Source organism: Hyaena hyaena, unplaced genomic scaffold, assembly GCF_003009895.1.
Source record: "Hyaena hyaena isolate Hyena2069 unplaced genomic scaffold, ASM300989v1 scaffold_27, whole genome shotgun sequence".
NCBI classification, from domain to species: Eukaryota; Metazoa; Chordata; class Mammalia; order Carnivora; family Hyaenidae; genus Hyaena; species Hyaena hyaena.
Genome location: NW_024080659.1, coordinates 3,525,717 through 3,552,104, shown reverse-complemented (window position 1 = coordinate 3,552,104; position 26,388 = coordinate 3,525,717). Strand labels below are relative to the sequence as shown.

General features: G+C 48.6%; 1 protein-coding gene across 1 annotated transcript; it reads right to left on the bottom strand.

The window, feature by feature from the left end:
* Positions 1-7,597: 7,597 nt before the first annotated feature.
* On the bottom strand, positions 7,598-25,696 carry TRIM16 (tripartite motif containing 16). The gene is made up of 6 exons (XM_039227270.1): positions 25,114-25,696; positions 19,087-19,182; positions 16,554-16,787; positions 13,417-13,582; positions 12,605-12,700; positions 7,598-8,982 (listed from the first exon to the last, which is right to left on the bottom strand). The coding sequence occupies exons 1-6, from the start codon at positions 25,633-25,635 to the stop codon at positions 8,399-8,401; spliced, it is 1,698 nt and encodes a 565-aa protein (XP_039083201.1). The 5' UTR covers positions 25,636-25,696; the 3' UTR covers positions 7,598-8,398.
* Between the last annotated feature and the right edge of the window lie 692 nt (positions 25,697-26,388).

Sequence of the window (26,388 nt, the reverse complement as noted above, 5' to 3'; positions counted from 1 at the left end):
TGGGATCCTTGTTCTGGGTAGCCAAGCAAACAATGCCCGCTCTCTATGTGTGTATGTGCATACATTGATGATGAGGGAGTGTGGGGGTAATCTGAGGGCAAGATACAGGCTGGCACGCCTCCTCCAGAAATATGTGTGATGTTCCTCGGACACTCCTGGCTGCCCAAGAACAAAGGAAAGGGGTTCAAGTGCGATGTGGCAAAACTAAGGCAAATGAAATATTAAATTTCCTGACTGCCTACGGTCCATTGACAAGTCCTTGAAGCAGACAGAGTGACCTCCCTCTAGGAGCTCAGCTGCCTCGATGATGACACTTTGCTGGGGGCAAAAGGGAATCTTAACTTATTCCAACCTCGAGGATCCTGCAAGTCTACTTCCTTTATCTCAACTCCCCCAAGATATATGCTGGCAATCATCCTCCGAGCTTACAGCCCCCAATATACATCTGAAGGGTCTCATGACTGAGGTTTTATTAAACGGTAATAAATGGTGTCCCCCTAGCAACAGCTAGCCCCCCCAGGGCCTGGAAACCTTGCTTCCAAAATTCATTAGAGACTTACTCTATCCCTGACTCCCTCCCAGCCTGAGGGTATATAAACAGTTACCCATCACAACCCCCATGCAGCTCTTCCTGCCCACGGGTCCTGTCCCTGTGCTTTAATAAAATCACCTTTTTGCACCAAAGACATCTTCAAGAATTCTTTCTTGACCTTTGGATCCAGACCACCCCTCAATCACCCCAAAAGTCATCGAGATGACTGTGAAAAAATAATGAGTGTGCAGAGCACCTGGGTGGCTCAGTCGATAAGCATCTGACCTCAGCTCAAGTCATGGTCTCACAGTTGGTGAGTTCAAGCCCCACATTGGGCTCATTGCTGTCAACAACAGAGCCCACTTAGGATCCTCTGTCCCCCCTCCCTCCACCCCTCCCCCACTTGCATGCACTCTCTCTCTCTCTCAAAAATAAATAAACATTAAACAATTTTTTAAATGAGTGCATGTGTGCATACTTTTTAAAAGAATAAGGACATGAAAATGGCAAACCTATTTCATGAGACATTTACCACTTGCTCTTGCTTATGATCCATTCAGGGGTGATGTTGTGGGTCATTAGCCCCAACCCTCTGAGTGCATGTAGTCCTGAGGTTCCCAAGCAGAAGGCTTCTGCTATCAGTTATGACCCAGAAAGAGACCTCATTGGAGCTCATTGGGCTTTTCCAACATTCTGAGCAACAAAATCGTTTGCAAATTATATCTTCTGAGAAGCTCAATGTGTAACATAGACAAAGTGAGCTTATAGTAGCCTCAATCTATGTTGTAAGTTCCAAAGTTCACTTGTTTGCAAGGCAGTTACAGAGAACAATGGGGCTATTCTGATGAAGACAAAACCTTGTAACCTGAAGTTAAATATGACACTGTCATATAGAAGACACTGTCTTCTATCAGCTTTACAAGCCACAAAATTTGATTAGCAGCTGCTTTGGGGATCTTAGAATCCACAGAAAAACGTTTGGAAATCACTCTTAAGTGCTGACATATTCAGTCTGAGTATCTGCAAAGTGTCACAAAAGTTTCCAACAAAAAATACCCACACCACACACACACACACACACACTGTACATGTGTATATCTACACACAGAGAAAGAACACATTTAACAAAATGCTAATAATTGGTGACTATGGGTGAAGAGTATATGAGTGTTCATTGTTCAGTTCTTTCAGTTTTTCATAGGTTTGAAAATTTTTCAAAACAACTAATAAAGATACAATGCTAAGCTGGAAAAATTACTGTAATAGGCTATTACCTAATGATAACCACCCAGTTCACCACTGCAGCCAAAATGTCCTTGCGAATGTCGGGCAGCCCAGAAAAGAGTTTCCAAGGCACACGGAGACAATTCTACTGCAGACAATTCTAGGTTTCAAACACTGATTCTGGTACTTCGGAGCTGTGTAATCTTGGGTAAGTTGCCTGGCCACAGTGAGCCTCCGTTTCTCCACCATACTGATGAGGATGGTAGAGATGAAGGCAAGTGATAAAAATTAGAGCGTCCTTCTAGGACTGGATCAGGTGCATGAGACCAGTTGTTATAACTGTTATTTCCCTCCATGAAGCCAAAATGCTTGCAGTAACTGAGACTTTCTGGTGCCTACATCTGGAGACCTGGCTCAGTTAGGGGAGGCCATTGGATATCATTGCCTGGGTTGGTGGCAATGGCAGTTTTGCATTAGAGTCTGGGTTAGGGACAGGAATCAGGCTGTGAAGGAGATCGGTTCAAACAGCCTAGCCTCTTCTATCGGAATCCATATCTGGCAAAAAGGTGAAAGCAGATTAGCCTCTAAGCTATCAGGAAGCCAGGCACAGGAGGGTGGCCAGGAAGAAAGAGTATCCGGTATATAGAGCACTTGGGTATACAAGCAGAAGACTCACTACCTCCAGAACTGCTACAAACTGAAAGTGGCTTACTTTTTTTTTTAAGTTGTATTTATTTTTGAAAGAGAGAATAAGCAGGGGAGGGGTAGAGACAGGGGGAGACAGAGGTTCTGAAACAGGCTCTGTGCTATCAGCACAGTGTCCAACATGGGGCTTGAACTCACAAAATGTGAGACCATGACCTGAGCTGAAGTTGGACGCTTAACCGACTGAGCCACCCAGTCGCCCCAAGCTAGCTCATTTCTGAAGGTCTAAATAAATTAGGATTTTAATCTGTGAGGCTGATCTACCTATATCAAGGAAGTGGTTTTATCCACACAACTCAGTCTTTATACCCTGCTGAGGGCCAGCTGTGGCCCAGTGGAGGGGCACAGACCTGGGAGTCAGAGACACTGGCTGGAACCCCAATACTGCTTTTCACTAGCTGTGTGGCCTTGAACAAGCTACCCGCACCTCTCTGAGCCCCCATTTTCTTTTTTTTTTTTTTTTAGATTTTTTTTTTTAATGTTTTATTTATTTCTAGGAGAGAGGAGACAGCGTGAGCAGGGGAGGGTCAGAGAGAGAGGGAGTCACAGACTGAAACAGGCTCCAGGCTCTGAGCTGGCAGTCAGCACAGAGCCCGACGCGGGGCTCGAACCCACGAACCGCGAGATCATGACCTAAGCGAAAGTCGGACGCTTAACCGACTAAGCCACCCAGGTGCCCCTGAGCCCCCATTTTCTTATCCGTAGGAGATACACTGCTTCTCCCTTCCACTCACCACCACTACACACACACGCACACAAACACACACACACGTGTGCACACATACTCTGCCACACATAGTATCTTACCTGGCGCATGCAGGGAAGTTGAAGCCATTTGGGATCTGGTGTCAGAGTTTAGAAAGAGGCCGTGGTGGAGGGCAGGACAAGGTGGCCGGATGGCAGGTGGGGAATGGCATCAGGGGTGGCCAAAGAAGCAGGCAGGCAAATAGGTCTCATCGGAGGTAAGACCCAGGAGAGGAAATCATTTCTCAAAGAAAGACTTTGGAGCTGAGAAATAAACCTGGAGATTTCTCAACCATCCAAGCTACCAGCAGCCAGCAGGCTTCGTGCCAGTCCCCAAGCTGTCCTTTCTGCCCTGTGTTATTCTGTTTTGTTCAAGATTCTGATTAAACCAGGGGTGCCTGGGTGTCTCAGTTGGTTGAGCATCTGACTCTTGGTTTCGCCTCGGGTCATGATCTCAGGTTCATGGGATCGAGCCCCGTAACGGGCTCTGTGATGACAGCACAGAACCTGCTTGGGATTCTCCCTTTCCCTCTCTCTCTGCCCTCCCCCCCCCCCCCCCCCGCTTATGATCTGTCTCTCTTTCAAAAATAAATAAACATTTTTTAAAAAAAGATTCTGATTAAACCCATTGCACCCCCATACTCTACTTCCTTTTCCCACCGTCTCTCATGGTTTGGAGAATCCCAGAAGGGGCCAGTTCTGCCGCCCTGACATTCTGCCGCACCTGAGTCTCTGCTGGGCGCCCCTCTCCCCCCGGCCACCTGCCGAGCTCAGCCAGCAGGAAGCCAGGAGAGGGCTCAGGTGCCGGAGCAGGAGGGTGTGGGATGGAAGCAGGCTATGCTACGGCCCGCTACCTGCCCCTGGGCAGTTCACTTGCTGCTCTCGACCTGCTCCCCTTCAGTTAAATGGAGATCCTGTTTACCTACCTCACAGAGCATCAGGGTCAAATCAATGGCTGTATTTGAAGGGCACTTTACGATGTGTGAAGAACTGCACAAGCATTGTTATGATCAGAGAAAGCGGGAAAACTGCCCCCTTTGATCACCACCCGCCCCTCATGTGATGTTACAAAGTTAAATGAGAAAAGTCTTTGTTCCTGAGAAGTCCGTGAATTTCCACTTTGCCCGTTTGCCCTCTGACGTTGAAACAAGCAGGTGGAAAACAAGGACAATGACTAGAGATGTTTTATTATCCTGAAAGGGAGGGGGGAACCAAGACAGTACAGAAAGTTCTAAACTCAGCTGAAGTAGATGAATTTCCAAGGAGATAGGGTACCCCTGGGGAGGGCCAAAAACGTCTTCCTGCCTGTACTAAAAGCAGAGCAGGTGAGGGAGAAGAGACAGATGTAAACCAGTGATTCTCCAACATACATATGCTTCCGAATCCCCTACAGGGCTTATTAAAGCAGATGGCTAGGCCTGGCCCCCAGAGTTCCTGATTCCTAAATCCAGGCTGGGAGCCCGAGAATTTCATTTCCACTAAGTCCCTGGATGGTACTGATGGTGCTGGTGGGGAAACCATACTGTGAGAATCGCCGATGTCAGCTACGCATGTGTGTCAGGATCTGTGAACATAACGTCATCTTAAAAAATAAACACAGGGGTGCCTGGCTGGCTCAGTCACTGGAACACGTGACTCTTGATCTCGGGGGTATGAGTTCGAGCCCCACGTTGGATGTAGAGATTACGTAAAAATAAAAAAATTTTAGAAAGGTAAAACTAAACGCAAATGCTCAATTCTTTCAAAAGTTATTACTGTGTGTCCTTGACCAAGTGACATGGCGTCTTTGAGCCACCCATATTTTCATCTTCATTCCACAAAATAGGGAAAATGTTATCTATCTCACAGGACTACAAAGATTAAATAAGAAATGGTATTCAAAAATAGTACTTGAGGGGTGTCTGGGAGGCTCAGTTGGTTAAGTGTCCGACTCTCAATAACGGCTCAGGTCATGATCTCACAGTTCGTGAGTTCAAGTCCCGCATCAGGCTCTGTGCTGACAGCTCAGAGCCTGGAGTCTGCTTCAGATTCTGTGTCACCCTCTCTCTCCGCCCCTCCCCTGCTTGCTCTCTCTCTTTCTCTCTCAAAAATAATAAACATCAAAAACAATTTTTTTTTAAAATGTCACTGCCTAAATACTGGAGCATCCTGTGGGAAAATAAAATTTAACTTCAAAATCAAGCTTGAAACTGATTTAATGAAAAGATGGGGCAAAACACAGAGAGGAGGCGTTTGGAGGTAGGGTTAGGGTTAGGCTGGAATGGAAGAAAGGATGACCAGGGTTTCTATGGAAACTTCTGGCAAGCACATTATAATTTGAAAAGGTTGAAAACACGGAGTCGCTATAACTCAAAGCACCTGAGACCGGTTAAGGGGTCACTGCAGTCTGACAGTAGCAGCTTTAGTAGGATCTTTTGAAAATTATCTTTTTATAAACACTTTTTCCCCCAAGGAAACAGGGCCACACCATTAATTAATTTGGGGAGAAAGAGTTTAACGTCAAATGCCTGATCACTGCTATGCTGACCCTGAATCCTTGTAGGATTCCCTGTCTGCGCTCTGACAGAGAGAAAGAAGATGTTTCTAACACTCAGTTTTGCTTTGATCTTTTTTTTTTTTTTTTGAGAGTGGGGGGAGGGAGCAGAGGAGGGGTGGAAGGAAAGGAAGAGAAAGAATCTTAAGCAGGCTCCACACCCAGCAAGGAGCCAGACGCAGGGCTTGATCTCACAACCCTGAGATCATGACCTGAGCCAAAATCAAGAGTCAGACGCCCAACCGACTGAGCCACCCAGATGCCCCTGTTCTGATCTTTCATATCAAGAAGGGAGGTGTTGGGGCACCTGGGTGGCTTAGTCGGTTAAGCGTCCGACTTTCGCTTAGGTCATGATCTCGCGGTTCGTGGGTTCGAGCCCCGCGTCGGCCTCTGTGCTGACTGCCAGCTCAGAGCCTGGAGCCTGTTTCAGAGTCAGTGACTCCCTCTCTCTCTGACCCTCCCCTGCTCACGCTGCGTGTGTGTCTCTCTCTCTCCTAGAAAAAAAAAAAAAACATTAAAAAAAAAGAAGAAGGGAGGTGTTGACACTGAAACTGAATGGACGAAAAGAGCTGGCTGGGAAATAAAGTTCAGGTCGGTTAAGGAGACGCCCAAAGGCTTCCTTTATAAGAGCTCAAGCATTCTGACCTAAACAAATTATATTTCATGACCCTGACTCAGTTTACCAATGTGACCAAAAGCTAGGCAGTAATCTTCGAGAAATCAGGAAAAGTGGTAGAGAATGGGGACACACAAAAGTGACTTAATTTTTAAAAAGAAAAAGAAGGAAGATTCAGGAAACAACAGACTCAACAACTCGATGTGCGTTCACGGCAGAATCCTAAAGTGGTTTAATCAAGGAGTTGATGAGCATTTGGGAAACAAAGCAGGCAGCACCTTAACAAATCTCAGTGGTTCAGTAAAAACTGGCCAAGCTGGTCTCATTTTTTCTTTCGAGAGTGCTGTGAGGCAGGTGGTGAGCAAGGAAATGCAGACGTGTCTTGATTTCTGCCATTGGAAAAGTCCTTCCTGGTGTCTGGTGGAGAAAGAACTAAAACTGGGCTTCAACAAGTTGGCTACAGTTGTATACAGTTCTACCAAAGTGTAACTTATTGACTAAACCCAAAAGGTATTGACCAGGGGCTACAAGATTCCGTATTATAGCCTCACCCTAATCAATATGGATCAACAAGATTAAGACTTTAGAAGAAAAGTTCACCAATTCCATGGGTGACCCCGGGTTCGGAAGGGGTGTCAGCCTATGGGGTGCTGAATCATGAATCCAAGGTATCTCGGAAAGCAGCAGTGAGGCAACGATACTTTAAATTCAAATAAAAAATGAACTCAATAAATTCAAGTTTTCCAAAATTTCATCGAAAATTCAGATCCTCCCCTGTATAAATCCTTGGATACAAATATAGGATGGGGTCTCTGGAAACAAGTCAAGGGACCTTCAGATTATCAAAGAGCAAGAGACTGGCCTTGACACAGGTCATAGGAAAAGAGCCAGCAGTTAGGAAGGAAAAGTGGGAAATGGAGGGTGAGGACAAGAATATTTCCCTGGGGGACGTGCATGAGAACTTTTGTCAGACAGCTGAAGGTCTGTCCTCTGAATGAGAAATCAGACACGTCCACATAGTCAAGGGTACACCGCTCCTCGGAGGTCACAGGGACTAAGACTTGGACTCAGTCTTAGACATTTCTTCTGGGAGCACCTGGGTGGCTCAGTCAGTTAAGCATCCAACTTCAGCTCAGGTCACGATCTCGCAGTTCGTGGGTTTGAGCCCCGCGTCGGGCTCTGTGCTGACAGCTCAGAGTCTGAAGCCTGCTTCGGATTCTGTGTCTTCCTGCCCCTCCCCCACTGCACTGTATCTCTCTCTCTCTCTCTCTCTCTCTCTCTCTCTCAAAAATAAATAAACATTAAAAAAGATTTTTAAGACATTTCCTCTAATCGTCACTATTCAAAAGTAGGATGAGCTGCTGTGAGAGGTACTGAGGTCACGGCCGCTGCACAGCTTAAAGGCCCAGCCAGATGGAGTGGATGCAAAGACACTGAAGGTTCAAGACCCCCAGTGTCCATGCTGTGGAGTTCATCATGTGGCTTATTCCCTCACACACCATACCCATGATCTAATAATGAGGACTGGCTAGAATCTCAGCACCAAACTGCCCGGGTTCGAATCCCAGCTCTGCCCCTTGCTCAGGACCATGTGAGCACAATGACTTTGAGCAAGTTAACTGACCACCCCCCCACCCCCGCCCAAACCGCAGTCTCCCCCTCTGCACAATGAGGATGATATGAGCCGCTGTGAAGGGTAAGCGAGTTAATGATGGCCACGCAGCACCCAAGACAGCGTCTGGGGTGGAAGAAGTGCAAAATAGAGCTTGTGGTCTATTCTGATTTCTCTGCGGTCTTTTCTCCTCGCTCTGAAGGTTCCTGGTTACTGAATCTAGGCACCTGAGCAGACAGGAGACCATCACTAGAAGATGAGGAAGAGGATGCAGGTGCTTAGGGATGACTACAAACATACAGAACAGCCCAGCAGGGAGCAGAAGGGAGAAGCCAGAGACCTTTCTTCTCTGCTCGAGATCTCCACGCCCAAATCACTCTTAAGACGCAAGCTGCTGTGGTCAGTAAGAGTCTGAGGGGCGGAGGCTGGAGTCTAGGGGGCAGCCTGCCCCGAAGTTGGCATTGGCTTCTCGGGCTCCTCCCCCAGATCCATGATCCGGATGGTGTTTTCCTTCTTGGAAAGCCAGAAGGCGGGGTAGACGGGCTCTGAAAATTTGCACTCAAACTTGTGAACCAGAGTCATGGCGTCAGGCTCAACGCTGTAGAAGGAAAGGATCCCTCTCGGAAAGTCGACGTACAGCCCCAGCCTCCGGAAGGGCCTGGCTTTGAGCGGGGTCTCCGTGTCACTGTGCCAGGCTGTGAACTCCTTCCCGTTCCAATGGAGGCTCCAGGAGAAGTCGTTTCCAGAAATGCAGCCGTTGCGTTCCCCTGCTTTCCGGTCGATGCCTTTGTAGGTGAGGCCGATGTAGTTGCCCGGCCCCGAGATCTCGACCTCAAAATAGTACCTGTGCAGGTACAGGCTCTGTCGGGACAGCACCTGCCGCCAGTGTACAAACCTGCTGGGGAGGTCCGGGTAGGGATGCTCCCAGGGTGTGGTGTTGGTGACCTTGTGATTGTCTTCCTGCAGCCGGAGATACCTGTGCGCCGTGTCCGGGTCAAACGAGATGTCACATGCATCTGAGGAGACATGGAAGGGCAGGAACTGACAGCCGATTTGGATGGAACACTTCAAACCCAGCCAGCCTCCCGAACTTGAGAAAACACCTCTCTGGGCTTCTCTGTTTACCGGGGTGGCTGTTCCCCTTACCCACCACTCCAGGAAAGAGGTGGACAGAAACCGAAAGAGAAAGAACGCAAAATCACTCCGCTTTCTTCCTCTCTGAAGTTCAGACCTCTGGGCATTGACTGTATTATTTGCTGAGCCAAATCAAGAAATAACATCCACTGACTATTCACTCACTCATTCATTCAACAAACATGTATTGAAGGTCAGACATTCTTCTCGGTGTGGCCAAGGGCTTGTGGAAATCGGTACTCATCTACCCACACACAATCCTTCCTTCCTTCACCCCCCTCCCTTCCTTTCTTCTTTTCTGGATATGTATTTATTGATCATAGAGAGAGAGAGAGAGAGCAAGTAGGGGAGACAGAATCCCAAGCAGGCTCCGGGCTGTTAGCACAGAGCTTGACATGGGGCTCAATCCCAAGAACTGTGAGATCACGACCTGAGCCAAAATCAAGCATCGAATGCCCAACCCACTGAGCCACCCTTTTCCAATTTTTTTTTTTAAATTGACCAATATTTAGGGGCGCCTGGGTAGCTCAGTCGGTTAAGTGTCCGACTTCAGCTCGGGTCATGATCTCCCGTCTAGTCTATAAACTGCACATTTCACATGAGACTCTACCCTGGGTCCTAGTTCAGAGAAGACATTCAGCATATATTTTCTAAATGAATTAGCATATTTAAGTCTATTTAAAATCTAGGGGTTCCTGGGTGGCTCCATTGGTTAAGCATCCGACTCTTGATTTCCACTCAGGCCATGATTCCCACTCAAGGTTTGTGGGATCACGCCCCAGTTTGGGCTCTACGCTGACAGTGCAGAGCCTGCTTGGGATTCTCTCTCTCCCTCTCTCTCTCTCTCTCTCTGCCCCTTCGCTGCTCGTGGACTCACAGGGGTACACACTCCCTCTCAAAATAAATAACTTTAAAAAAAATATTTAAAAATTATTTTCGATTTTCCAAATTCCTTTATGTTGGAGGTAAGAGAAATTCTTAGTAGTCAATGAGACCACATTAGCGGGGGGGGGGACAAAACGACACGAAAACAATCTAAGAACCTAAAAGGAAAATGGTGGCGCCTGAGTGGCTCCGTCAGGTAAGCATCCAACTCTTGGTTTTGGCTCAGGTCATGATCTCGTGGTTTATGGGATCAAGCCCCGCATTGGGCTCTGTGCTGACAGTGTGGAGCCTGCTTGGGAGTCTCTCTCTTCCTCTTTCCTGCTACTCGCCTGCTCATGGGCACCCTCTCTCTAAATAAATAAATAAGTTAATTAATTAATTAAAACTGAGAAAAATAAAATCGACTAATACAAAAAATTATTTTAGATTAACCCAGAGTTTTCCAAACTCCTTAGGGTCTAGGTAAGAGAAACTCTGAATAGTCAATGAGACCACATTAGAAGGGGGAAAAGGATACATCAATTTAAGAAACTAAGGAAAAATGAATGTGAACTGAAGACCACACAAAGGCATAGAGGCGCTCACTTTGGCAGCATATGTACAAAAACAGAAACAATATAGAGATTAGCATGGTCCGTGTGCACAAGTAACACGCAGATTTGTAACAGCATTCCATATATTTGAAGGCAGTCAAAGGTTCAAAGTTCCCATTAGAAGTCCAGGGTGGGGGACGCCTGGGTGGCTCGGTGGGTTAAGCATCTGACTTCAGCTCAGGTCATGATCTCACAGTTCATGGGTTTGAGCCCCGCGTTGGGCTCTATGCTGACAGCTCAGAACCTGGAGCCTGCTTTGGATTCTGTGTTTCCCTCTCTCCGGCCCTCCCATGCTCACACTCTGTCTGTCTCTGTCTCTCTCTCTCTCAAAAATAAATAATATTAAAATTAAAAATTAAATTAAAAAAAAGATAAGTCCACGGATGTCACATACAGCATAGTGACCACAGTTAATAATACACATATCACATATTTGAAACGTGCTAAGAGAGGAGATCGCAAAAGTTCTCTTCATAAGAAAAAAGAATTCTAGGGGCGCCTGGGTGGCTTAGTCGGTTAAGCGTCAGACTTTCGCTTAGGTCATGATCTCGCGGTTCGTGGGTTCGAGCCCCACGTCGGGCTCTGTGCTGACTGCCGGCTCAGAGCCTGGAGCCTGTTTCAGTCTGTGACTCCCTCTCTCTCTGACCCTCCCCTGCTCACGCTGTCTCTCTCTCTCTCTCTCTCCTAGAAATAAATAAAACATTAAAAAAAAAAAAAGAATTCTGTAGCTGTGTAAGGGTGATGGACGCCAACCAAACTCACTGTGGCGATCATTTCACAACACATGTATGTTGTCAAACCATTACATTGTAGACCTAAAACTAACACGACGTAATATGTCAGTAACATCTCAAAACTGTGTTTAAAGAAAGGCATATTTTAAAAGCTGTCTGCAGCTCTGTGTTCCTAAAAGATTTCAACAGCATCAGCCGCAGACTTTTACTGACGAACTCCTTTGGCGATCCTTAGCATCTGGATTTGAACAATAATATTCTTCTCATCTAAGGGGACCTGGGACTCCTTGGTGAGTAGGAGACTCTATGTCTTGGGGCAAGAAAATCAGAGTGGGTCTGGAATATTCTGTTAATGCCAGAAAGCAATGACGCATCTCAGAATTTCAAGGGCAGAATGTCCATGTTTAAAGGAGAAAGTGGCTAGTTTACAAGGGGTTCCCTCCGGCCACGCCGGTGATTTGAGCCACAGAATTTCGATGGGTCAAATAATCTGAGTCTATAAAGGCTCAAAATGCATAACAATATTCAAATAGACAAAGTTAGCACCACGTATGAAAAAAGGTATCTGTAATCGCAAAGAAGATAGATTATAATAGGATATAATCATTTCTGTTTTAATGTTAAGAATAAAGAGTATTTGGCTTCTTGTATTAATTTCATCTGTTTATAAAATACAGATGTGCTTCCTTCGGGGAGCAGGAAAGAATCAAAAACAGGACACAGTCCTTGGAAACGGAGGCTCCATGTTAACTGGAGAAAAGGGCATCCAGGAGCTACTCAACCGGTGGTCACCCCAGGAAACAAGCAGTAGAAGGGTTCAACGGCATGTTCCAACAAGATTAATTTGCCAAATGTCATATAAACGAGCCTCAACTACATAGATGCAGTACTGCCTCTCCCGGGAGATGAAACCTTGTGGACTTGTTAAGGATGGATTGGAAATACTGTGTTTTTTAAAAAGCTAACATGGGGCACCTGGATGGCTCAGTCAGTTAAGTGTCTGACTTTGGCTCAGGTCATGATCTCAGGGTTCGTGGGTTCAAGCCCCACGTTGGGCTCTGTGCTGACAGCTCAGAGCCTAGAGACTGCTTTGGATTCTGTGTCTCCCTCTCTCTCTCTCTCTGCCCCTCCCCTACTTGTGTGTGTGCGTGCTCACTCGGTCTCTCTCAAAAATAAACATTAAAACATTCTTTAAAACTTTTTAAAAGAATAAAAAAGAAAGATGCTCTTGCTTCCACAGAGCATTACACCGACATCAATAAGTGAGGAAGGGGAAGCCGTTCACAACTTACATTGTAGGAACTGCTCTCTGGTGGTGGGCTCAGGTTTTGACGTCCAATACTTGCGCTCAACCACGGCAGACACTTGAGTTCTGATATCATATTCCTCTAGAAAATCAGAGAGTTATGACTGCACACACCTGTGCAGGTGGTCAGGAAAGCCTAAGAAGCAGGGCTTCCCAGCCACTCTTCCCTGGGCTTCCCAGGGGAACAAAGGGCTGGGCTCCAGTCATGTCAGAGAGCATTATGGTCAATGGGCCTACATTTCTCTCATGGGTGAAGCATAACGCGCTGGAGAAAGATCCCAGACTGGCTTGGATTTCACTTAAAAGCACAGGCATTCGCAAACTCAGAAACGCAAGCCAGTTGCATGATGTAACCAACTCGACGTCTCTGGGTCTTGATCATAAAATAAAATCATCAAGGGGCGCCTGGGTGGCTCAGTCAGTTAAGTGTCCGACTTCGGCTCAGGTCATGATCTCACGGTTCGTGGGTTCGAGCCCCGCGTTGGGCTCTGTGCTGACAGCTAGCTCAGAGCCTGGAGCCTGCTTCATATTCTGTGTCTCCCTCTCTCTCTGACCCTCCCCTGCTCACGCTGCCTCTCTCTCTTTCTCAGAAATAAATAAAACATTTAAAAAAATTTTTTAATAAAATAAAATCATCAAGGGAAGCGTCCATTAGCGACATGGTCGGGCCAAAGGACGGCTTTAAAAATGAGACGTTCCCCCTGAATTCACCCGCTCTCCCCGGCTCTCTCTCACCTTCCCCATCAACCACTCTGAGGAACACTCATACCAGAGCCCATGGCCCAGGCAGCTTCTCACCTTCCTTAGAGAAATCCTGGAGCTGGACACTGTAGTTCTGCAGCAACTGGATTAAGTGCACCGTGGAGTCTGTGATGACCTTGCGGATGCCTGAGAGCTTATCCTTGAGTCCTATGTAAACACTAGGGAAGGCGCTGTCCTCAGTGTTCTTAAACTTACAGTATTCCTGCAGGAAAAGAAAACATGGTGGAACGTGCCTTGATTTCGGCATTTCTTAAACTGCTCTCGTTACGTCACCGTCTGCATCTGTAAAATGGGTGGATGGTAAAGTGCACTGTGCAGAGCAGATATGTAACATATCTAGCTCAGGGCCTAACCGCATAGAAAGTCTTTCTTTTTTACACTGAGAAAGTAGGCTGGTTCTGTTGGTTGGTCTGACCTCGGGGTCATAGGTTTTGAGCCCCACGCGGGGTGTGGAGATTACTCAAAAATAAAATCTTAAAAAAAATAAGAAGAATGGGGGCACCTGGATGGCTCCGCCAGTTAAGCGTCTGACGTCAGCCCAGGTCATGATCTCATGGTTCGTGCATTCAAGCCCCATGCTGACAGTGCAGAGCCTGCTTGGGATTCCATCTCTCCCCCTCTCTCTCTGGCCTCCCCTGCTTGTACTTTCTCTCTCTCTCTCTCAAAATAAATACATAAACTGAGACACTGCAGAGCCTGCTTGGGATTTTATCCTTCTCCCTCTGTCTCTGCACTTTCTCCCCACACTTCTCCCTCTCTCAAAATAAAAAACAAACTTAAAGATAGATAGATAGATAGATAGATAGATAGATAGATAGATAGATAGATAAATAGATAGGAAAATCAAGAGACACAAGATGCCGAAGGGTAGCCCCAATGCACCACCCAGAGGAGGCACCAAAAGCAAGAACACACTGTATGCCAACAGCCCAAACAGCAGCAATAACGCTCCTCTGATGTTGCACTTGGAAGATTCATAAATGAGTTCTGAGTCAGGAATCCTGACTTTCTCTTGCCCCTTCAATGGGACACACAGGCTTTCTCTAATTCTTGTACTGAGCTTTCGAGTTTGAAAAGCGCTCTCAGGTAGATAATCATATTAAGTTGCTTACGCTTCAAAACAAGGTGATAATCAGGAAAGGTTGCTTTCCACAAAGAAAAAAGAAGAACAGAAAAGAAAAAAGGACCTGATATCAAAATTCCAAAGCGACTGAAGCAATGCAGGGCACACTGGATACAGCAAAAAAGTTGGCCCAGCCATGAAGTGTAGCAAAATGCTTAAGTAGATATAATGAAGAGCAGAAAAATTCCGGACCAGAGAGTTGATAGAAGGTTACACACTTTAACACTGTAGGTGGAATTAGCAACATACATGAGGAAAGTGGTAGTTCAAGTCAGTGGGGGCAAAAAATGGGTTATTGGACACAAGTTGTCATTTCAACTGGCTCACAACTGGGAGAAAAGGAACTTGTCTTTCTACATAAATAACTTATGCTAAAATATATTTCATGCATATTAAAGTTTTTAAGTTAAAGTCCTACAAGGAGGAAAGAAAAAAGAAAAATTATATACTCTTTGGGGAAACGCAAAACATAAGAAGCCAAATATTCATTCATATTTTCTTTGTTTTGATATTGAAAAGCAAAGGACCTGACAAAGACGTTCTGTTAGTATTTTTGTCTGTCTTTCTCTGCCTGCTTCTCCTTCTCGTTAAAGGGTTAACTACGGTTGTCTCTGGGTGTGGGGAGCATAGGTGATTATTTTCCTTCTTATTTTCCAAGAGTTCTTTTTTTCCACAATAAATATTTGTTTGTTGTAACTAGGGAATTTTTTCAAAATTGAAATTAATTGGGTGCCTGGGTGGCTCGGTCCGTTGAGCATCCGACTTCAGCTCAGGTCACGATCTCACGGTCCATGAGTTTGAGCCCTGTGTTGGACTCCGTGCTGACAGCTCAGAGCCTGGAGCCTGCTTCAGATTCTGCGTCTTCCTCGCTCTCTGCCCCTCCCCCGCACACTCTCTGTCTCCCTGTCTCTGTCTCTCTCTCAAATAAATAAATAAATAAATAAACAAACAAACATTAAACAATTTTTAAAGAAAAATTATTTGGGGGTCCCTGGCTGGCTCAGTCGGTAGAGCACGCAGCTCTTAATCTCAGGGTGGGAGTTCGAGCCCCACATCAGACATAGCGTTTACTGAAGAAAAATAAATTTAAAAATGTTTTCAACTATTTGTATTTAGGGCTATTAGACTGGGAGGGGCCTTGAAAGTTATTAACTCTGAGCTGATTGCCTATTGAAGGGGAATCTGAGACCCAGAAAAGTTAACTGACTTGGCTATAAACTAGTGACAGACCTGTGGTGATGGAATTTTCATCCAATCCCTGCAAGATTACATGTCCTTCAGGTCTGGCCCTAATGGCATGTGGCTTAGCGAGTACTCAATGGCCCTGTAATGAAAAGTCCTGTCTCTTCTGCCCGCCCAGCTGTCCTCTCTGAAAGGCAAGAGGTGCCCAGCCTCACCCCTGCCGGGCATACTGATACCAGCTCATCCCTCTCTCGTCTGAAATCCTGCACTGGTATTGGTGACTTCACATGGAAGAACATGCCTGGCCCCGCAAGCCTCGCCTCCATCACTATGTGCCCAGCAGTCCACGCCCCCTCCTCGTGAAAGTGCTTTCCCCACCTCGGTGGTGCTTTCTCAAACCCCTCTGCCTGAGCATGGGCTGTTCTGTCTCTTTGCACGTGACTTATCTTCGATGACCCGGTTCTAGTCTCTCACTCTGGGAAGTCTTCCTTTCCGCTCCTGTAATCGTGTACTCTGCTAAAACCTGCTTCTCTCTGGCCCCACAGCTCCCCCGGGCACCTCATTTATCAAAGAGCAGTTTTAGGGGCGCCTGGGTGGCTCAGTCAGTTGAGCATCCAACCCTTGTTTTAGGCTCAGGTCATGATCTTGTGAGTTCATGAGTTCCAGCCCCGCATCGGGCTCTGTGCTGACAGCTTGGAACCTGCTTAGGATTCTCTCTCCCTCTCTCTCCTGCTCTCGTTCTCTCAAAATAAATAAATAAGCTTAAAAATTTAGATAAAAAAAAAGATGTGTACCCACATCTGTCACAGACCCAGCAGAGTGAGGAGCCTCCAGCACTAGAGATGGCTGCCCCCGCCCCCGCCGATACCTCCAGGAACAGCACAGTGTTACTGATGGCGGCAATCCTCTCCAGCTCCTGCTTCCTCTTCTCCATCTGCGCGCCCCTGTGCTCCAGGTGCGTCCTGATGCCATTGGCCTGGCTCAGCGCCGCTTGCTCCTTCTCCTCCAAGAAGAGCATCACGTCGGTCTGGGCCTTCCTCACGGCAGCAAGAAGTTCCCCAAACTGCTCCTTGGCCACCTCCTTTACCTCCGACACGGACACCTGGGGAGGGAGGGGGCGGTCAACTTTATCGAAGCTCAACATACGGAACCGTAAGTCCAAGCAACCTGTAAACTGGGGAGCAATTTCCTGTTATAAAAGGCAGCCTTTGGGGCGCCTGGCTGGCCAGTTAGTTAGGCATCTGACTCTTGATTTCAGCTCAGGTTATGATCCTGGGGTCATGGGACCGAGCCCCACATCGGGCTTCACACTGAGCATGGAGCCTGCTTGGGATTCTCTCATTCTCCCTCTCTCTGCCCCCTCCCCCATCCAAACTCTTTCTTTTTCTTTCTCTAAAATAATAATAATAGTAATAACAAAGACCCTCAACCTTCTCATAGAAGTCTGAAGACAGACTTCAAGGTCCCAATCCCCTCTTCACCACCAAGGAAGAAAGGGCGGTAGAAGGGAGGCCTCAGTTGATGTTTGCAGGCTGACTCTGCTGCTGTCCTACGTGACCTCTCCTTCCTAAACTGTTTCATGCAGAAACACTTCTTCCTTGCATATAAATGGACTGTGCAAAGCATATCACTTACTGGCCAAATGATGATGTAAGGACACAAGTCTAAACGTCTAAACCAAACTGACTCCATGACAGGCTCTAAGTTTCCCCTCTAAACTAGAAGGCCTAAGTTCCAGCTTCCCCGAAACTATCAGGCAGTTACACATTGCCCAAGGCAGGAGAAACTACCCTTGTAACACCCAGTCAGGAAAGGCCAGCGACCACCCTCCACAGTACTGAGGGAGAGGCCTATAGATAGAAACTATAGATAGGACCCTGTTACCTAGTGTTAAAGTTAACCCGTTAGTCACCAAATAAGACCCAAGGCTAAAAACCCTACTCTGCCCTTGTTCGGGGCTCTCAGCATGGATCCACTGCGCTGGTGAGGTCTGAGAGCCCGAGCTTAAGCCTGTATTAAAGCCCTTTGCTTTTGCATGTGTGACTTGGACTCCTTGGTGGTCTTGGGATTTTGGGGAGATCGCAATCTGGGCATAACAATGACAAATAAAGACTAAAGAGAGAAGGGGCCACAAACATACCAAAGTACCAAAGTTAGTGGCTTAAAGAGGTTGAGGACAGTGCACGTGCCTGTAAACATCCTGATTTTTTTAGGTCCAGGGACCAATAATGTCAGGTCTCCTGTTCCATTGATCTGGGGGCACCAGGCAAGTTCTGTCATCTGTGTGTTCCCATCCCTTGTACATGGTGGCCATCATTGTAACTACCTCCCCAAGTTACCACATAAGTATGAGAAGAGCTAGTAGGGATCAAAATGTCTGAAAAATAAATGGCTAGAAAAAAGGCAAGATGCTCCATGTAGTTCTGTAGATGATCTTGAGCTTGGAAATCAACAATCCCAAAGGTTTATAAGACTTTAAAGGAACAATTATTCTTCTTTTCATAAGCTGATGTGGGTGCAAAAGAGGTGTTGATCTTTCATAGCTAGTTAGTTGTAAATATTGAGGAGGAGGAAATTAAGTTGATATGTATGTATATATCTACATATGTACGGAAAGATGGATGGATGGATTGATGGATAGATGGATCAATGGATGGATTGATGGATCGATTGATGGATGGATGGACAAGTGGATGGGTGGACAGATGGATGGATGGATGGATGGATGGATGGATGGATGGATGGAATCATTCATGGCATGCAAAGATGATGATGCTGACTCACTACCATAGCTTAAGTGTTTGGGATTCTCTTCTGAGTGATGGTTATTGGCTCTCCACTAATGAGAAATATTTGTGGAACTGTTTGGCCCTACTTATACTTTATATGGGAAATGGCCATATACGAGTGAGGCTAAAACTAAGTAGCCTGGCACACTATTGGCCTTATCAAGTCACCATCCACTAATCAGGCAGTTCTCCACTCCTTTTTCTGGCTGCCAGGACACAGGACTGCTAACACTCACATGCAAAACAGTCTCCCATGATGCAAGACACCCAGACTCTGCCTGATTCCTGGAGTTCTAGCTAGCTACCCCCTCTGCTCCCACACACACCCCTTTCTCCTGGTCAAAAAAGTATATGCAAATGTAAAAACAAGAATGCTGTAGAATGGAATTAGACTTGCTCTACTCTGTGTTATTAAAAAGAAAACCACTTGCCAGTTTTGAACCTTAAATTAATTTCATAACAGAAGCTAACAGCAAGGTGAGGCCACCCCATGGTGTAGCCGACCGTATCTGTACCGATAATCCCCATCTGCCGAGAAACTCCAAGGAGCCCATGGACACAGAGGCTGGGCCTGTAACCCCATGTCCCACAACCCAGGCGGGCCAGCCTTACCAACACGGATTTGTGGTTGGCTTGGAGCCTGGCGATGGCGTTTTCATTCAACCTGAGTTTCCGTTCCAGTTCTAACTGGGTGTCCCGAAGTTCAGCCTGAGGAGAAGGAAGAACAAGTTATGGACACGGAATGTCCCCAGGAACGATGTACTATTTGCTCTTCTCCTGGAAAGGAGAATGCGACCTTGGAAGCTGCCTCAGAAGCCAGCCTGGAGGGCCCGAAATTGACAGGAAGGGAAAGCTGTGTGCCACCTCCTGGGGCCGAACCTCCTGGGGCCCCACCTCCTGGGGCCGAACTCGGCACAGATCCGCTAAAAACGCCGTGAGCACGTCTGTTGTGCTGTGACTGGTCATCATGTCAAGCATTTCAATGGGTCACCTCCTATCATCCCGGGCACAGCCACAGCAGGGGAACACCATTACCTCCAGTTCACAGATGATGCCATCCAGCCACCTAATCAGTGCACCGGAGCCCAGCGCATGTGTTCCCAGAACAACCTTACAAGGAGAAGGAGCTGGAGCCAAGGGTGGAGACCCCAGGTTACTTAGCGCCTCCTGGCTTCCATTTTCTCACCTGTGAAACGGGCACAACTGAAGCTCCTCACTCCTGGGGGTTTGTGAGGATTGAATGACACAGCGCGTGTGAATACAAACTTGTTCTGGTAGCTGGCACGCTGAGTGTGCTCCACCCAGGTCAGCAAGGCCTTCACAGTCCCCCTTCTTGTCCTGGGTATTGCTACCGTGGCTGCTTCCCGGCCCACACTCGTCAGGCCTGGCTGCAGGGCCCTCCCACCCCAGGCAAGTGCCTGCCTGAGAACCTCGGGTTTGCCTGCTCTGATCCCCACCCCCTGCTCTGCCCTCCCCTCTGAGACTCCCTTGGCACTTCTCTGCCAAGAAGCTGAATCCTTGGCAACATTCAAAGGCCTTACCCCGGCTTCCACTGGGGCCTGAGTCTGCACAAAAAGAATAGTTTTAATTGCTTTCAATAGGTTCTGTCTGCATTTGAAGCTGTGTGTCATTTCGCCCTAAGGGAACTCAGAGGGCCTAATTGGTTTCTGCTTCTTCCTACTGAAGCCTGGGGACTTTCCCGGCCCCCCCATGAGGGTACAGAGAGGCACGAAGGAGGCTTTGTCTCACTCTGCAGGCCGCAGGGAACTTCTTTTTTTTGTTTTGCTCAGGAACCGGGATGCGGACTTGGGAGGTGAGGGAGCCTCAAGACACCCCCCCAACACCCCAACCTCAGACTTACTTGGGGGTAGAGGGAGGGTCTGGCCTTTTGGGTGCAGTCATGGAATCTTGGTCTATCGAAATGGCTTACACAGAGGGGGGGCCTGGATGGCTCAGTTGGTTAAGCGTCTGACTTCCACTCAGGTCATGATCTCACAGTTCACGGGTTCGAGCCCCGCATTGGGCTCTGTGCTGGCAGCTCAGAGCCTGGAGCCTGCTGCAGATTCTGTCTGCCTGCCTGTCTCTCAAATAAATAAACTCTAAATAAATAAAAGGCTTACACAGTGACCTGCTCCAGGGAAGGGGGCAAACGTGACGTGCTTGGTTAAAGGTGGTGGAAGACACAAGGGAACCCAGCCTGGCAAGGGGCACAGGCAGCCCCAGCCTCATCCAGAGCACAGCGAGACTCCCAGGGGCTAGGCAGGGACCCGGGCTTTCTCCCTTGCCCACAGAGGGCCATAAAAGGAGAAAAGGACTCCCAAGGACCGAACGGGGACCTCTCTGAGTCACCCCAGGGGAAGGCACCCCAGATTACCACAAAAGATGGGGGCCCTGGGGAGACCTGTATCTCCAGTTATTCCTGTTCCTAGATAATGACAGGGTGCCCCAGGCTCTGGCTTTAGGTTTCCCAAGATGTCATCCATACACGCTTCTAGGGGGCAGGGTGGACCCTGCACGGAAGCAGAACAGTGGTGCCTGTGACTGTAGATGGCCCCAGGTGGGAGGGCACTGTCTATTTCAGCCAGGTAATGACAAATGCTGTACAAGAGGCACAGTATTTGGGGTGTGAAGACCCGCCATCGCTGGTTATCTGATCTCTCCCCGTCAGATCATTTATTTTTTTTATGTTTTAATTTTATTTTTGAGAGAGAGAGAGAGAGAGACAGTGCGAGCAGGGGAGGGGCAGAGAGAGGAGGAGTCACAGAATCCAAAGCAGGCTCCAGGCTCCAAGCTATCGGCACAGACCTTGACCTGGGGCTCGAACTCACAAACTGTGAGATCACGACCTGAGCCGAAGTCGGATGCTGAACCGACTGAGCCACCCAGGCGCCCCTCCCTGTCAGATCATTCCGCTTCTCCTCTGGTTCAGGGCCACAGGAATAGGTTGACAGAATTGTTCTTGCGGAAGGTAACACCCAGAGCTCAGGGGTCAGACTTCGGGTCTGAGACGCAGGTGGGAATAGCGGAGGGAACGCAAAGGGAGAAGAAAAGTCCAGGTGGTGTTGGCTCCTTTCTGTTTCCGTCCACACAGTGTAGACCTTTCTGGGGAGTTTGGCCTTGGTAGCCCCAGAGTTGCCCCCTGACCTGACGTCATCCCTCAGCGGACTGGTCAGCACCTACCACACGTCAGTCCAGCCACATAGGACACCCTCCCTGCTCTTGAAAGATATACACCCTGGTAGCATGTCTAAGGAAAAGCAAGTTACTGAAATAAAGAAATAAGAAAAAAACAAGTTATGCAATGCTGAGTCCAAAACATTCCTCGGAATTTCCAGAAGAAATTCTTTTCCTGCGTGGCCTCGAATCACCCGCCTTTGGCTACCAGCGAATGGGTTGCAGACAATGCTGGTTCCTGAGGCTCAAAGAAACTTGGCTCCTGCTCTACATGGAGACCGCGTCCGTGTGCCACGTCCAGTCCTGAACTTTCTAGAACCATTGCTGAGGCTGAATGCAATGGCCTGTCGCTAGCGGACTCGTGATCCAAGACAGGTCTTCCCACCTCTGAGAAGGCTGCCCTGGCCTGTTTCCTGGTGACCACTCCGTCCTTGGACCATGTAGCTGTTGGGCCGCCTCAGCCCTCTGGCACTCCAGGGAGCCATGGAACATTCCTTGGCTTCCTCGAGAGTCTAAGCTCCCCGAGGGCAGACCGTGTGGTCTCACACTTAGCCCACAGGAAGCAATCAATGGCGGTTTGATAAGCTTGAGGGAGAACAGGAAAGGACCACGTGCACTTCCTGCTCAGGAAGGGTTCACCGCGTGCGCGCGCGCATGCACGTATGCTTCCACGCATGCTCGCGCGCACGCGCACACGCATGCACCTACACAGTCTCGTTCCCATGGCAGCATGGCCGCGGTTCAGAGAAGGCGAGAGGACTCAGCAGGCGGCTCGCAGGGCCCTGCGAGGCCTCAGGAAGCTGGCCTGGGGCGGAGAAGTGCCGAGACGTCCCCACCAGGAAGAGCCTGGATGGAACACATACCAAAGAACACCCGACTCCCCAGATCCCGAGGTGGTGCCCCACTGGCAGAGCTCGACACCCGAGTGGCCTCCGCAGGGTGGTTAACGAGAAATCAGTGGCCGTGTAGGTCTGATGCAGGTTCTCAGATGCTTTGTCGCCTCGTGGCTGGGCCTGCCGTTTGCACGTTCCTCCAACAACGTGCCTGCTTCAGTAATTAGCCCTTAGTGCTACCCAAAGTGACCTTCGGCGAGGGGCTCCAGCAGGCTGGGGCCAGCCGAAGGGCATACTAAGCTTCTGGAACCTTAATGATGTCTAGTGCAACTTTCAAAATAATCCCGGTGGCAGTTACAGCCTCATCGAGGCAGACTGGGCTGGTCTCTTGGGCTCCTTTCCAGAAAGCTTTGTTATGCAGCTGGGCAAGGCGGAGGTTTTGAACTGGGGCCCTCACCAAACAAATCTGGTACTACGGGGCTGTTGCATCGTACCTGTAAGCATGACTGCTTTTCAGCGCCAAAAATTGCTCTAAAGAGCCCCTTTACCCAGTTTTTATTTTACCTCCCACAGCTCACCCCTAGGATGTCTGAATTCGGGGTTCCAAACACACTCTACACAACTGTTCCTGCTCAGAATTATAATTATCCTCCCTGTGATGCACCAGTTTTCATTGCATTTAAAAGCCAGATTGTGGGGCTCCTGGGTGGCTCAGCTGGTTAAGCGTCCAACTCTTGATTTAGGCTCAGGTCATGATCTCAGTTCATGAGTTCGAGTCCCACGCACTGTACGGAGGCTGCTTGGGATTCTCTCGCTCTCTCTGCCTCTCCTCCTCAGTCTCTCTCTCTAAATTAACTAACTTAAAAAAATTTTAAATATCCATATTGTATCTACTGCCAGTACTGACACAGAATATTTCTGAAAGGAAACAGAAGAAAGTAGAGATAGTAGTGTTTAACTGAGGAAGGAAGTGAGGGGTTCCAGGATGGGAGAGGAGACCTTTTCTGATATAATCTATTGCAGCCTTTGGTGGAGATTGTTTTTCAACATGTACACCCATCACTTTTTCCAGGTAAATATAACTGTATTCGGATATTATACCCAAAGAAAACAGCAGCACTAACATCTCTACTATATGTGTGGCAGGATTTTGGTACCAAACAAAAAGTTATAATATTGTGATCTTAGGGCCCTTCACTCGTGTTCCCGGAGTAGGGTGGCTTTCCAAAAGCTTCCGTTCCTCAGCCCATGACTCAGTTGTCTGTACGAGTTTGGGAGAATGTGGTGGAGATAAAAAGAAGTGCCACCTTGGGAGTTATCTGAGGATTGAATGAGAAAATCTACGGAGTATTTAGCACATGGCAATGCTTACTGAAGACCATTTTGCTCAACTATGTAGAGCTTTTTCCTTTGACCTGTCTGTTGATACAGAGCCTCTCCGTGATTACGAAAGAGCATTATACAGAGCCTCATTCGTCCTGGTTATGAGCCGCAGTGACCTGCTTTCCTGACATGACATTCCCTAACTCAGGAAACACCGGAGGCACTTGACAAGTGCCTTCCTGAACTGGAGGTGGTGACTCATTGGCCTCTGGAATAAAGAGCTTTCCAGAACAATCCCCACTAGCCCAGGATAAAATCTATGCCTAAGAAAGGACACAGAGGAGGGGCTCTGGCAAGTAAAGCTTCCTTCCCAGAAAGCTCTTCCCTTTGCTTCCCAGGAACACTGGATCGAGCAGTCGTGGTGGGTCTCCCGCCCTGTGCAGTGTAAACAGGGAGCTGCCAGCAGTGTGAACATAAGGAATGTGGGACAAAAGTCAAGTGCACTTCCCTACTGGGGAAAAAAAAGTGCTCACGGAAAGTCAAAGTGTGAGAAACAAAGAATACACGGTAACTAAATTCATTCTCGAGAACTTCTCCAGGCTCTCAGCTTTAGGGCAAAGAAAAGCCAGTTGTTCTAGAAACAGTTTCTCTATCTGATGGGAATAAAATTACAGGTGTGTGGTGTCTCTCAGTCTCTCCTGGTACCTCTATCTGATGACAAACTTCTATTTTCCCTGAGTTAAGCCGTCCTTGACATTGGACCTGGAAGTAAGTTTCCAATTCTAGGCTACCTTAGCATTCTTCAGGCTCTCAGATCAGATTTCACACCAGAGATCTCTAGAGGGGCACTTCCTACGGGTCTCCTGGGTGGCGGAAAGGGGAGAAGAGAGGTGAGGCGAAAGGCTAGATTTGTTGTTGTTGTTTTCTCTTGAATTTCTGCCAAGGTTTGCATTTCATTAACGGCCACACAGATCCAGCCAGGAGGAGACGTCAGTGCCCAAAGCCCTACAGCTGCGGCACGCAACACCCAAACGCACATCCACCGCCGAAAGCTGAGAAATGGCAAGCTAGCAAGCGTGAAGTGAGACACACACACACAGAGAGAGCACAGAGACGTTGGGAGGGAGACAAGGGCAGGGTGGCCCGTTCCCAGCGTCCAAGGGCAAGTGCAGTAGAAGTATTTATGCTGGACCAAAGGCCATCGTGAAGTCGGCAGCCCCAGGAGCTGCAGTGGGGGCGGGGGGGTCCAGCCTCTCCCCGGGGACACCGTCTCCCCACCTGCCTCTCCCGGACAGACCCCAGCACTCACCTCCCTGTCCCTGCGGGCGGCGTCCAAGGAGACCAAGGCGTGGCCCTTGTGCTGATCCAGGCTGCACTCCTGGCAGATGGACTGCCCATCGGGGCGGCAGAAGGCGACCAGCGGGCTGCGGTGGGCAGGGCAGGTGCGCAGGTCCCGGTCCTTCACGGGCTCGGTCAGCTGGTGGCTGTGCAGCTTGCTGTTCTCCTGGTGAGGCCGCAGGTGCTCCTCACAATAGTTCACCATGCAGGTCAGGCAGGACTTGACCGCCTTCACCCTGCCGGTGCCGAGACAGAAGTCACATAGGACCTCCTCCGCCGCCACCGCCGCCGCCTCCCCTGCGGGGCCGTCAGGAGCCCCCTGCCCTGCAAAGCCACTGTCGGGTCCCTCTGTCTCCACCTGGGGGCTCCCCAGGGAGCCCGTGTCCTCCTCTTCGGCGGGGCTGGTCGACCCAGAGTCTGGGCTGACAGTGGCCAGAGGGTGAGCGGTAATCCCGGGCAGTGGCCCTGGGGCCATCAGATCCAGCTCAGCCATCTGGAAGACTCTGGCAGCGAAGCTGTCCTTCCTCTGCCCCTCGGCCCAGGATCCACACAGCCCGAGTCGACAAGAAAACCACGCCTAACTGACTGCAGCTGTTGCAGGAGTTTAACTGTTTCCGCCCTCCCGGAGGAAACCCACTTAGTCATGACCCTGCCCGGGGCTTGGCCGGCAGCCAGGGCAGTGATGACGAGGCAAGGCGGCTGGGTTATTCGGCCGCTCCGAACAGCTCCCCATGGGCTCCGGCCCCTCCTCGGGTGCAGCCTCGAAACCTCTATTCCTGCGTGAATCATCCGCACCCCATAGGCTCAGCCCAAGACACGTGTGTCTGTGGCTGCTCCAGAACGAATCAGAGATTCCTGAGCCCTGCTATAAAAAGCCTGCGATGATTTATGTGGCTTGACAGGTTACATTTTTTGTTTGCATTTTTTTAAGTTTATCTATTTTGAGAGAGAGAGCAGGCACAAGCAAGGGTAGGGACAGGAAGGGAGAGAGAGAACCCAAGCCGGGTCTGTGCTGTCAGCAGAGAGCCCCACGTGGGGCTCGATCTCACGAACCATAACATTGTGACCTGAGCTGAAATCAAGAGTCAGATGCCTGACCGACTGAGCCACCCAGGCACCCCGTTTGCATTTTTTTTAAAGGGACCTAAAATGGAAGACCTTTGGCGATATGGCGGCCCTTCCTCCCTTCCCATCTCACAGAACCAGACATGAGGCATCTAGGAAAAGGAAGATATATGCATCTGCC